This window comes from Salvia splendens, chromosome 13 (assembly GCF_004379255.2).
Source record: "Salvia splendens isolate huo1 chromosome 13, SspV2, whole genome shotgun sequence".
Classification (NCBI taxonomy): domain Eukaryota; kingdom Viridiplantae; phylum Streptophyta; class Magnoliopsida; order Lamiales; family Lamiaceae; genus Salvia; species Salvia splendens.
In genome coordinates this window covers 27,553,250-27,564,611 of record NC_056044.1, presented here as the reverse complement: position 1 = coordinate 27,564,611, position 11,362 = coordinate 27,553,250, and the positions used below count along the sequence as shown (strand labels likewise).

Sequence of the window (11,362 nt, the reverse complement as noted above, 5' to 3'; positions counted from 1 at the left end):
ATAACTGGAATAGGCGCTGTAACGACTCTTGGACTCCCTTTTCTTCTCTGTCTTTCCCGCCGCCAATCGGCGTCTCCTCCTCCACGCGGCGCCGAGATCAGACTATCGCCTCTCGACATTATACCGTAGCAGCTGCCGCTGCTGATTTCCTTAATTGATACGGTAGAAGGCAACCCTCACATTGCCAGGTTTTGATCGGATTGTTATTATTTTTCGATCATTAAAATCACCATCCGACGTAAATGCGACTACTTGGATGCGTGATTTTACTCTTTTTCTCTTTCATTTCTCAACCTTTCAAATAATCGTGGATAGGAATAAATTGTTGGCATAAAATGGTGCGGTTTTTTGTTCTATATAAAGCAGGAGAAACGCAATAATTAACATCTAGAGCTGGTTTATTTGGGGATTAAGTTTCATCATGTTCAAATAGCTTTTATAATCATTAACTATTCATCATTTAGAGCGCCTTATTGTTGCTTTTGGATTGCAGCTCTTGTCAAGCGATCCGGACATGAATTTTGTACTCCATAAATTAGCCTTTTTCTTTTGTTCCCTTCTGTGTGCCACTAATTAATGAGGAACATTTGGAGTAATTGAAATTGTTTGTAGTATCTGTGTGGCAGAATTATTATGCTTTGCTAATCAAACTGTTAATATGAAACTATGGTTCTGTGGAAGAAGTATCATGTTTAATTGTCTAGAAGCCTTGTGATGAAATTGCTACTTTTGGTGCAGAGTAGGAACTATGCCTCTCTGCATTAAGACACTTCAAATATCTTTTCTTCAAAATCCAAGCCTGCATCAATTCAAGGAATTGGAAGAATACAGACCCCTGTGACAAAAGTTCACCATAAACGCAAGTGTTACTTCAGTATATTTACTCCTGTTTCTGTCATCAGCATCAACAAATCCTAAGTTTGGATTTTCCTGATGCTTGCCTTTGTCTCCTAAAGATTGCTGAGCAGTGGAAACAGATACAGTTGATCCCACCAATCTTGGGCCTCTCTGTATGATATTTTTTACAGCCAATGGTGGAAGCGGTACATGAGATTGCCATTTACATTCACCGGTTTCACAACCTCGACTTGTTTCAGCAAGGGTAAGTATGGTATCCCCGGATTTTTTGTTCGTTTTTCAAGTTTATTTTGGCTACATGTGTTAATGACTTACTCACCCTTTTTTATATCCATGCGTACCTTTTTTATCTCTTTCTACCATTCAATTAGATGGTATCAAATCAAGGTCACTATGAGATGGGAGGATGAAGATTATGGTTCTGTGGGTACTCCAGCAAGAGTTATTCAATATGAAGGTAAAATTGCTAGAAACTTATACAGTTAATGTACTATGATTTTGTTTCGGCCAACTTATGTTGTGCTACAATGCATCGACTTCCTTCCATATCTTGTACCTGTTTTTGTTTCTTCTCCGACATTATTCTTGTACACTGAACGAGAAACTTATCCTGCCTAACTTGTTCTGCCTTTTGTTTGGATGAAAATCAACATGCCATATCCTGCCATAACTGATTTACCGTGCAAGTTTTTCCCTTTTAGATAAGTTTAAGTCTTTTCTCCTATTTAAATGTCTGCAGCAATACCCATGCTTTTGCAGTTTATTGCTGGCCAAAATAAGAGCAAGTGAAATTGATATTGTTTCTTTGTCCAAACAGCTCCTGATTTGGATTCTGATTATGTGCATGGAATATGGAGAATTGATGACGTAGACCACAGTTTCTCAACACACCCTTTTCGAATCAAATATGCAAAACAGGATGTTCCACTGTCAATGATGGTCACATTCAACTTATCACCTAGTACATTTGAGGTAATATTTTCATCATTTTGTGGGTGTTTTTAGAATAGGTGATGAATGTGTGAGCCCTCTTGCGATTAAGATGAAGACTTGCAGTAGGAGTGCATCTTTTTGGTTGTTTTCTAGTTTTAGTTTTAATTTCCTTTATTTTGTTTGTGTCAAGTTCTATCCCCTTAAGGGATTAGAATTTATTCGCAGTTGTTTCCAATTAGTTAGAAGTTGAGTTTGGATATAATTCTGTCCCTGATACGGATTGGATGAGGGGGAGAGAGAAAGATGGTTGGGCCGGCAGAGAGAAAGGAGGAAGCAGGTGGAGAAGATTAAGGGAGAGAGCTGATTCCTATTTTTATGCTTTTCAAATATTTGTTATTCGGTTGCCTTTATTTTAGCACTAGAATTGCCTATATATAGAGAGAGTCTCCTAATAGAGAGAGCATCTTAGAGAGATCATTGTATTGGACGACTTGGTCATAGGCCTCTGCGGAGGATTGTTATTTCTTTACATTCTATTCAATCAAGTGATCATTCCTCTATTCTCTGCATTTACACATTGTTGCTTTGATTAAGGAGCATAACTCGTGCTCTCTATTCCCCTCACGCCTTTCACTCCTATCAATTGGTGCGGTGAACGATGGTGAATTCCAGGACGGATACGCGATTGGACGGATTGGAGAAGGCTGTAGCAGAGTTGAAGTGGCGGTCCCAAAGGAGGATAGATCAATTCGAGGATTTGAGTACTAAGTTAGACGAACTCAGACGGGAGTTTCGAGCTTCCCTTGCTGCACATCTGAGGACCTTTCCCACACCCAACAATATTACTGCGGCTATCCTACCCACGGTGACAGCCCCATTGCTGCCCTTTAGTCCACCTACTCCTACACCAGCAACTCCACCTACACTAGCACCAATGATAGCACCGCTGCTGTCCTCGTGCACTATTATGCCACAGTTTCAACCTTCCTTCTTGCCTCTGTTGCAACATTGTGATCCTGCGGCTGCTGCGGACCATGCCAAACTCTTGGTTTCTTCGGGTCCGCCTACAACAACCATGGTTTCAACACCACGGTTGTCCTCCAGCCCCAATATTCAGCTTCAGCCTTTGCGTAGTTTAGTTTTGGCTGCTGCCCACCAGTCTATGCAGTCGATAGTTTCCCTTCCAGACCCCCCATATGCAGCAGTTGACGCTCCATTCTCCCATCAGGCCATGCTGTTATTCCTTCATATAGTTGGCCATCTTCTATGGTTCACTGCTCTGGCTACTACCCAAAAGTATGAGTTTGAACCTCCACCAGACGAAGTACTTAGGGTCCAGATTTAGACCTCAGCCTTGAGGGCAAGGCTGTTTTGAGGGTGAGGCAGTTGATACGGATTGGAGGAGGGGGAGAGAGAAAGACGGTTGGGCCGGCAGAGAGAAAGGAGGAAGCAGGTGGAGAAGATTAAGGGGGAGAGCTGATTCCTATTTTTATGCTTTTCAAATATTTGTTATTCGGTTGTCTTTATTTTAGCACTAGAATTGCCTACATAGAGAGAGAGTCTCCTAATAGAGAGATCATCTTAGAGAGATCATTGTATTGGACTACTTGGTCGTAGGCCTATGCGGAGAATTGTTATTTCTTTACATTCTATTCAATCAAGTGATCATTCCTCTATTCTCTGCATTTACACATTGTTGCTTTGATTAAGGAGCATAACTCGTGCTCTCTGTTCCCCTCACGCCTTTCACTCCTATCAGTCCCCTTAGTGCATGTTCCGTTTGAATGATTATATCTCATGATTAAATATGTATTATGTTTAGTTCATGAGATTGAATCTCACAACTTAATCTGAGATGATAATCCTCGATAACAAGTCATAGCCACCCTCCTCCAACTAAATAATCTCACAACTTAATCCTAGATGGATATTCATATGATATTGAGTCATGAAAACCGAACGGAACCTTAAGGGATTGGGCGTATCTATTCGTTACCAATTAGTAATAGGATTTTTTGTTGCCTATATATAAGCCTTATTGTTAGTTTTAGTGGTAGCTTTTTTTGAAGAATTTAACAAACAAGATTCAGAAACTTGAGTTTCTCTATCATTAGGCTTACTATACTTTCTGGGAATAAGACTTAGAAGAAAATAATAACATAAGCAATGACAATAACAGTATTTGTGGAAGCTTATTTAAATTTAGTAAAAGATGTCAGTAGTTGTTGTGTCTTGGAGGAGATTTAGAATGCTTATTGGATGTGAACACATTTCAGTCGCTGCCCATTGCTGGAATAGCTTGAAGAATACCTGTGAAAGAAGCTTTCGTTTATTATTTTACTTGCTTTTTTAAAACACTATTTTTCTTATGTCAATATAACCCACCTCTATGTTACTAGGTTCCATGCACTTCAGCTGTTATTCTGACTTTCGAGCTGCTGTACAGTCCAGTGTTGGAGAGCAGGTTAGCAGACATAATTTGTGTTTTTTAGTAATCAAACCATGAAATCTGATTTTCTATCAGTATATGCTGAAAGAAGAAGCTGGAATATTTATCATTTTCTGGGTGTTTGTAGGGATTATCTTGAAGATTCCCTGGATAACACTGCTGCAGTGCATGAATTTAGGATCCCCCCTAAAGCTCTTTTTGGGTTGCATGTCTATTGCCCTGTTCATTTTGACGCTTTTCATGCTGTGTTAGTCGATGTTACTGTGCATGTGAGCCTGCTGAAAATGGATCGCACTTCCTCACTGAAGGTACCCAGGTTTGTTGGAATATCCATTTTCTTTGAATATGATATGTCCTTCTATTGGTTAGAAGACCATATTGTTTCTAGCAAAAAAGTTGGTATTAGTGACTGTACCAGGCACCCAAGTGACTTGGTGTGAACAAGACATTAGGAATAATTGTCTTCATATCTTTTAATTTCCGAGTTGTTTTGGATTAAGTTTCTCAAAACTTGTCCCCATTGCGAAGTAAAATACACAAAATGCAGGGGAGAGAAAGGCCAAAGGCAATTCATCAGATAAAGCAATTCATTCTTTAGCTAAGGCATATTGAAATCTCCATATGCAATCAGGAAAAGTTATGAAACCAAAGAATCAATCCTATCATGACCCTGTAATTATTCTCTGCAAAACTGCATTACGAAAGTCATTCTTGCTAATCTGTCCCTAATGCAGTTGCCACTCCACCAAGTCTACTTTTTCTCAAATCTTTATATATTCTTACAGTCTGCCACAAAACATTTTTTTTTGTTTGTGTATTTATTCTCATTGTTATTGTTATTGTTATTGTTATTGTTATTGTTATTGTTATTGTTATTGTTATTGTTATTGTTATTGTTATTGTTATTGTTATTGTTATTGTTATTGTTATTGTTATTGTTATTGTTATTGTTATTGTTATTGTTTTTGTTATTGTGATTGTTATTGTTATGACAATCATCACCATCACCATACCGTCATTAATCTTTTTGGTCTAGGACCAGGTTAGCTAAGATACCTTATTTAATAGTATACACAAATAAGTACGAAAAACAAGGAAGGATTGCCCTCTAGCAACTATGGTGGCATAGTGATGAGATTTCGTTATTATTCATTTATTTTGGATTTTTGTTTTTCAAATCGAAAACTCTTTCTCATACTCTAGTTGTTGCTAAACAGGTTTTAAGATTATACAGTAAATGTTATTTTCTTTTTTGCAGTGATCCCACTGCTATCAAAGATGACATCAGGGAGTATGACAATTCAAAGCAAGTATGTTTTAGACTTTCCTTGATCCCATGTTTCATGTTGGACACACTTTCTCTCTCTTTCTACTATCATTTTTTTGTTTCTTCGCAACACAACTATACTGTAAGACTCCTTTTATGCTATCATCTTCATAAATTTGTCATGCCATCATGTAGAAGCAGGCTATCACTAGGCATATATATGTTGCTTTTCCTGGCATCGGGTCAATATGTTGGTAGCAAATATGCTGTTTTCATGGGTTATCTATCCAGGTCTTTGATGCTCTTTTCAATGCTTTGAGATATAATTTTCCGATAAATTTTTCATATACAAGAATTCTTTTGATGATGGCTGGTGATGCTATATAGAACCTTTATGGAACAATTGAGGTGCTAATATTCCCAATAATTTGCAACATTAATGCTATAGCCCTTCAATCTGCAGTTGCTTTATATGCCAATACCATATCTGCTGCATATAATATCATACATAAAGTTCTGGTTAGTTTTTGTTCTTGTGACGTTCTTGTTAGTTTTTGTTATTTGTTCTGAACAGGTGATGCTTGTACATGCACTATCATGTTCTAGCAGCATACTATTGGAAGATTTAAAAATGCTCGGCCAGGCCATCAATAAACCAATTGATTTGGATGATATCGCTTCTCGTGAATTGTTTGCTTCCACACAAGGATCGGATCAGGAAATTACTGATGCTGAAGTTTCAGGACAAATTTCAAGAAAAATCAGAAACTTTTCTGAGGTTTTTTTCAGTGATTAAAGGCTAACAAATCTTTTTCTACACTTGATTTTTTACTTCATCCATCTCAAAGTACTTATTTGTTTACATTTAGAACCTTCATAACTAGTGTTCCATTCCTTGAACAGAGACTAAATGGTGAAGATGATTTTTATAACGACAAAAGTTTTCAGCTATCTGAAATTAAATTACTTGAGTTAATTGATCTTCTATGCGATCAAGTCTCGTACTTATGGAGCATATTTTTGAAATTTCACAGGTCAGTTTTTGCATTTCTTCCTACTTATGGAACAATTTGTTTCTAACTCTACCTATTCGAAATTGCATCCAATTCCTTTTCACAACCTTTAGGCTTCATTTAACTATTACAGTATCTTTTATCTGCATCACCTAGGCCGTCTAATGAATCAGCCTATTAATTCATAAAGCTATGCTCTTTACTTCTCCAGGGCTAACAAAAGGATGATTCTTGAGTATCTTCGCAGCCAGTGGGTTATCGACCGGAAATCTGAATGGTCAATGTGGATAGTTCGCACTAAGGTTAAGATGCCCGAGCAATATATAGGCTGTTGGGTTGATGAGTCTTCTTACCATCCTGTGCATGGTAGACCTGCCATTCCACAGAAGATAACTGGTGATGTAATTGTGCCACCCCTTTTACCATTGCATGATATTTTTGCTCCATAAGCTAGAGGAGGCAGTTTTCCCCTTAAAACATGCATACACTTTTCTGTTTTGGTATATATACCCACATACTCCATCCGTCCAAGAAAAAATAGTCACTTTTTTGTCATTTTAGCCTTCCACTAAAAATATTCTCCATTTATAGTAACTCACTTTATGGTGGGACCCATTATCCACGCACTTTCTTCACTCACAATACTTATTTTAATTATTACTACTATTACTACCTTTATGGTTTGACTATAATAATCCTGCCACTTTTTATTAAAACTGTACTGCAACCAACGGTGACTATTTTTGGTGGATGAAGAAAGTATATATACGTATATATATTTTTTTGTGCTGTGTGCAGCCTGCACAGACTGCTGCCAATCAAGCAGGGCTTCTTAGGCAGAGTATTGCAACGATGATGGTCAGTCCTATCTAATAGTGTTATTTAGTCTTGCTCTACTGGTTGAATATTGAACGTGCAAGCATTGCTTCAGTGCAGATTGAGAACAGGTCTATTCAAGACATGCATATATTTGGAGATCCATCACACGTCCCTATTGTAATTGTAGAAGACGCTGTCAATGCACCTATACGTGTAATGCGTAGAAACTCTTACATCAGCCGAGTAGACCAGAATGAAAAGAACGGTTTCTTTCCTAGGTTTGGCACTGACCCAGAAAACACATTAGTCAGCACTCGCCCAGATGGTCGTAGCCTGAGGATTGTAATTTTTGTCCATGGATTCCAGGCACGTACCAAGCTACCAATTATGAAACTAGTACATGCTACTTAGCATATTATTCTCCCATAAACAAGAAACCGTTGCCACTTCACTTTTGTCCCCTTCGACATATGTTTATTGTTTCATGTGTGCCATAAATACCTTTACATTGAAAGCTCTCTTTATATGGGCAGGGACACCATCTGGACTTACGTCTTATTCGCAATCAATGGCTTTTGATAGACCCCAAGGTGGAATTTCTTATGTCAGAAGTTAATGAGGAGAAAACATCTGGAGATTTTAGAGAAATGGGGCAGAGGCTAGCCAAAGAAGTTGTATCATTTGTAAAGAAGAAAATGGATAAAATGACTAGATCAGGTGTCTTGGGGACAATTAAAATCAGCTTTGTCGGACATTCGATTGGAAACATAATCTTGAGAACTGCACTAACTGGTTGACACTTGAAACTTGACTATTGCTTATCGTCTATTCTTCACATTTTTTACTGTTATTATACACTACCAGATAGCATTATGGAACCATATCTGGGATACTTGCACACATATCTCTCTGTCTCTGGCCCACATCTTGGCTATCTTTACTCCTCAAACTCGTTATTTAATGGGGGTTTGTGGCTCATGAAGAAACTCAAGGGCACACCATGTATCCACCAGCTCACTTTTACTGATGATAATGATCTTGAAAATACGTTCTTGTACAAACTATGCAAGGTGCCAGTTCAACTCTTACTTCCGGTTTGGTGTATCCTTACTGCTTTGTCATCCAAGGGAAATTAGTTATCTAAAATTCTTGTGCTTTACGTGGAACATTTAATGTCCAGTCAGTAAATGATGATGCTTAAAAGTCGAGTTTAGGTTGCATTAAGTTATAGTTTCCTGACCATTACAGTTTTTCAGATTCTAGTCCTACCCTAACTGGAAACTTCACAAGCCAGGACGCCATTTTAGTGTCATGTTATTTATGCATGTGTTCTGAATCTTGAGTAAAAACTTCACAAGATATTAATGGCAGAACTTTACATTGATTTATGCTGGTTTTTGTGTCTTGTTATGTCTGAAAGAAATTATTTTATGCATCAAAAGCTCATTCTTTTTTTATGTTCTTATAATTCTTTTACCTTGATTTTCAGCGAAGGACATTTGAGAATTTCAGGAATGTCATTCTGTTGTCTTCACCTCAGGTAGTTTTCCTACTCCGCAGATTTACAAATGGATTCCTGGTTTCCTCATAATTTCATGCATCGGTGTTCACAAATGTTTAGTTAACGGCTTGCAGTTACATTTTCATTGCAAATCTGTGTAGTGCTGGATTATAGAATTTGTGCCACGTTTCACAGGATGGCTACGTTCCATACCATTCTGCTAGAATAGAGATGTGCCCAGCATCTTCAGGAGACAAGTCGAAAAAGGGGAAGGTTTTCTTGGAGATGCTAAACGAATGCTTAGACCAAATACGAGCAAAGTCCTCGGAGACTCGGGTGTTCATGCGCTGCGATGTGAACTTCAACCTTTCTTCCCAGGGGAAGAGCATCGACACTATGATTGGCCGTGCTGCTCATATAGAGTTCCTGGATTCTGACATCTTTGCCAAGTTTATAATGTGGTCTTTCCCAGAATTGTTTCGTTGATGAGCAGGTTATCTTTGTCTTGTCTCCACCTCTCTCAATGCTTTCCTCGAGCTACAACTATCAGTGGCGGTGGACTTGGAATACCACTATTTTATGAATTTTGGTGCAGTCATTTTAAGTTCCTTCCTGTGGCGTATGTAAATCGTTGTTGCTGTTGTTATTGTTGGGAGTTTGAGAGATACTATATGACTGAGTCAGAATATATAATTTTTTTATACTTTTAGAAATATAATACTCTATTTTAAAGTTTATCTACAAATATAAAGGGGATGTGTCATCAATCTTGTTTCTCTTTCCCTCCCTCTCTACTCAAACCCCAAACCACCAAAGGCCAAAACTACAGAGACAGCTTCTTTCGGAATGACAAAATTGGCCCTCTCCTACCACCAAATTCTCTTCCATATCCCCACCTCCCCCTCCTACTGATGAAATGGTGGCGCATTCAGTTCCAGGACTGTGCTTTCCTACACTGCGATCATCAACGCTTATGGTCGAAATGGACGTTATGAGGTTGCTCTGGAATTTCCTGACAGAATGAACAAGGATAGGATTGTGCCAAATATTGTGTCCTATAATCCCGTGATAAATTCATGTGCTCGAGTAGGCTACTCGTGGGAGAGATTCAGCCGGATTTGGTTACTTACAATACGTTGTTGAGTGCATGTTCGAGTATAGATTGAGGGATGAGGGGGGGATGGTGTTTAGGATGATGAATGAGAGTGGCGTTTTACCTGACATCACGAAATATAGTTATCTAGTTGAGACGTTTGGCAAGCTGGGGAAGTTGGAGAAGGTCTCCGAGCTTCTTCAAGAGATGGAAGCTGTGGGGAATTTGCCGGAGATAATGAGTTATAACGTGTTGTTGGAAGCTTGCCGAATCAGGGAAGATAAAGCAGGCTATCGATGTTTTTAGGCAAATGCAAGCTGCGGGGAGCATGCCAAATGCTGGGACCTATAGAGGAAACATGGGATGTACGATGAGGTGAGGGAGCTTTTTCTTGAAATGAAGATGAGTAGTACCGAGCCGGATGCAGACTCGTATAATATACTTATTGAGGTATTTGGTGAAGGAGGATATTTCAAGGAGGTGGTGACACTGTCTCATGATATGATCAAAGAGAATGTAGAGCCGAACATGGAGACTTATGAAGGGTTGATTTACGCTTTTGGTAATAAAGATGCAAATGGTAGAATATGCATTCGACAAACTGAATTCTGAGGGGTGTGGTTTTACAACACACTTTGTTGTTTGGGGCAAAAGAAAAGGGCTGCAAGAGTGCTAGGTGAAGCAACAAAGAGGGGCCCGTATCGTAAAAACAAACGTGTATGGTCCGTGGATGTTCACAGGTATCTCTAACCTCTCTCTTTTGCTTTCCTTTCTCCGTATTATGAGGATTTAGAAACATCATTCATGTGGTGTTTCCCATATCTTACTATGGATCATTCAGGATGTGGCCTGGTGTCGCGTGCACAGCGATATTCAGGATGTAGTGAACAGATTAATTGTTATTGTCGGATCCCCTCTTCACGCCCAGACGATGCCAAGAAACCAAGAACCAGCAGCAGCTACACTGATAGTGTACATTCGACTTTTAATGGTTCGTTGAGCAACGAGTAAGAGTGCAATGCTGCCTAACAGAGTCGATTTGATGGAGGTGGGTGTTTTTCAGTGTATTTCAACTCATGTTTCGTGAAACTCGAACGACCAATAATCGAACGAAAGATCATTCAGGCCCTGTTGTCCTCTCTCCATTGTGGTATGTGTAGGTACATGATCTAATGCATTAGTATCAAAAGAGATATGGACACATGATCTAATGCTCTTAGGAAATTGACAGATTGAATCATCTCATTTTGTGTATTGTGGAATTGCAATAGCAATGGATGGAAAATAATTGGTCACATCAGATCATATAATGAGGAGCCACAAGGAATAATGTTTCTTCTACTGGTAAGATTGATGATAACCTAACAAGTACAACCACCATGTGATTTGACAGCTAATGTAATTTGAAAATTAATTAACCACTTTATAG

At 38.7% G+C, this 11,362-nt stretch overlaps 1 protein-coding gene and 1 pseudogene across 4 annotated transcripts; both read left to right on the top strand.

The window, feature by feature from the left end:
- LOC121762000 (protein FAM135B-like) lies at window positions 1–9,591 on the top strand. Of its 4 annotated transcripts, none has more exons than XM_042157723.1 (16): window positions 1–188; window positions 744–1,102; window positions 1,230–1,315; window positions 1,676–1,830; window positions 4,191–4,255; window positions 4,368–4,556; window positions 5,499–5,550; window positions 6,082–6,285; window positions 6,411–6,541; window positions 6,732–6,921; window positions 7,319–7,378; window positions 7,457–7,705; window positions 7,873–8,131; window positions 8,204–8,409; window positions 8,829–8,879; window positions 9,036–9,591. In XM_042157723.1, exons 2-16 carry the CDS (start codon window positions 1,032–1,034, stop codon window positions 9,324–9,326), a joined length of 2,259 nt encoding a protein of 752 aa, XP_042013657.1. In that variant the 5' UTR covers window positions 1–188; window positions 744–1,031; the 3' UTR covers window positions 9,327–9,591. The 4 variants fall into 4 exon arrangements, with proteins under 4 accessions (XP_042013657.1, XP_042013656.1, XP_042013659.1 ...); XM_042157722.1 differs by having other exon boundaries at window positions 739–1,102; XM_042157725.1 differs by having other exon boundaries at window positions 10–162.
- LOC121760808 lies at window positions 9,326–11,362 on the top strand (annotated as a pseudogene).

Excerpts from the sequence above, each read along its gene's own strand:
- LOC121762000 (XM_042157723.1), top strand. The coding sequence starts at position 1,032 with ATGGTGGAAGCGGTACATGAGATTGCCATTTACATTCACCGGTTTCAC. Across the intron at positions 6,286-6,410 it reads AAATCAGAAACTTTTCTGAG|AGACTAAATGGTGAAGATGA; the intron begins GTTTTTTTCAGT and ends TTCCTTGAACAG. Across the intron at positions 7,706-7,872 it reads TTTTTGTCCATGGATTCCAG|GGACACCATCTGGACTTACG; the intron begins GCACGTACCAAG and ends TTATATGGGCAG.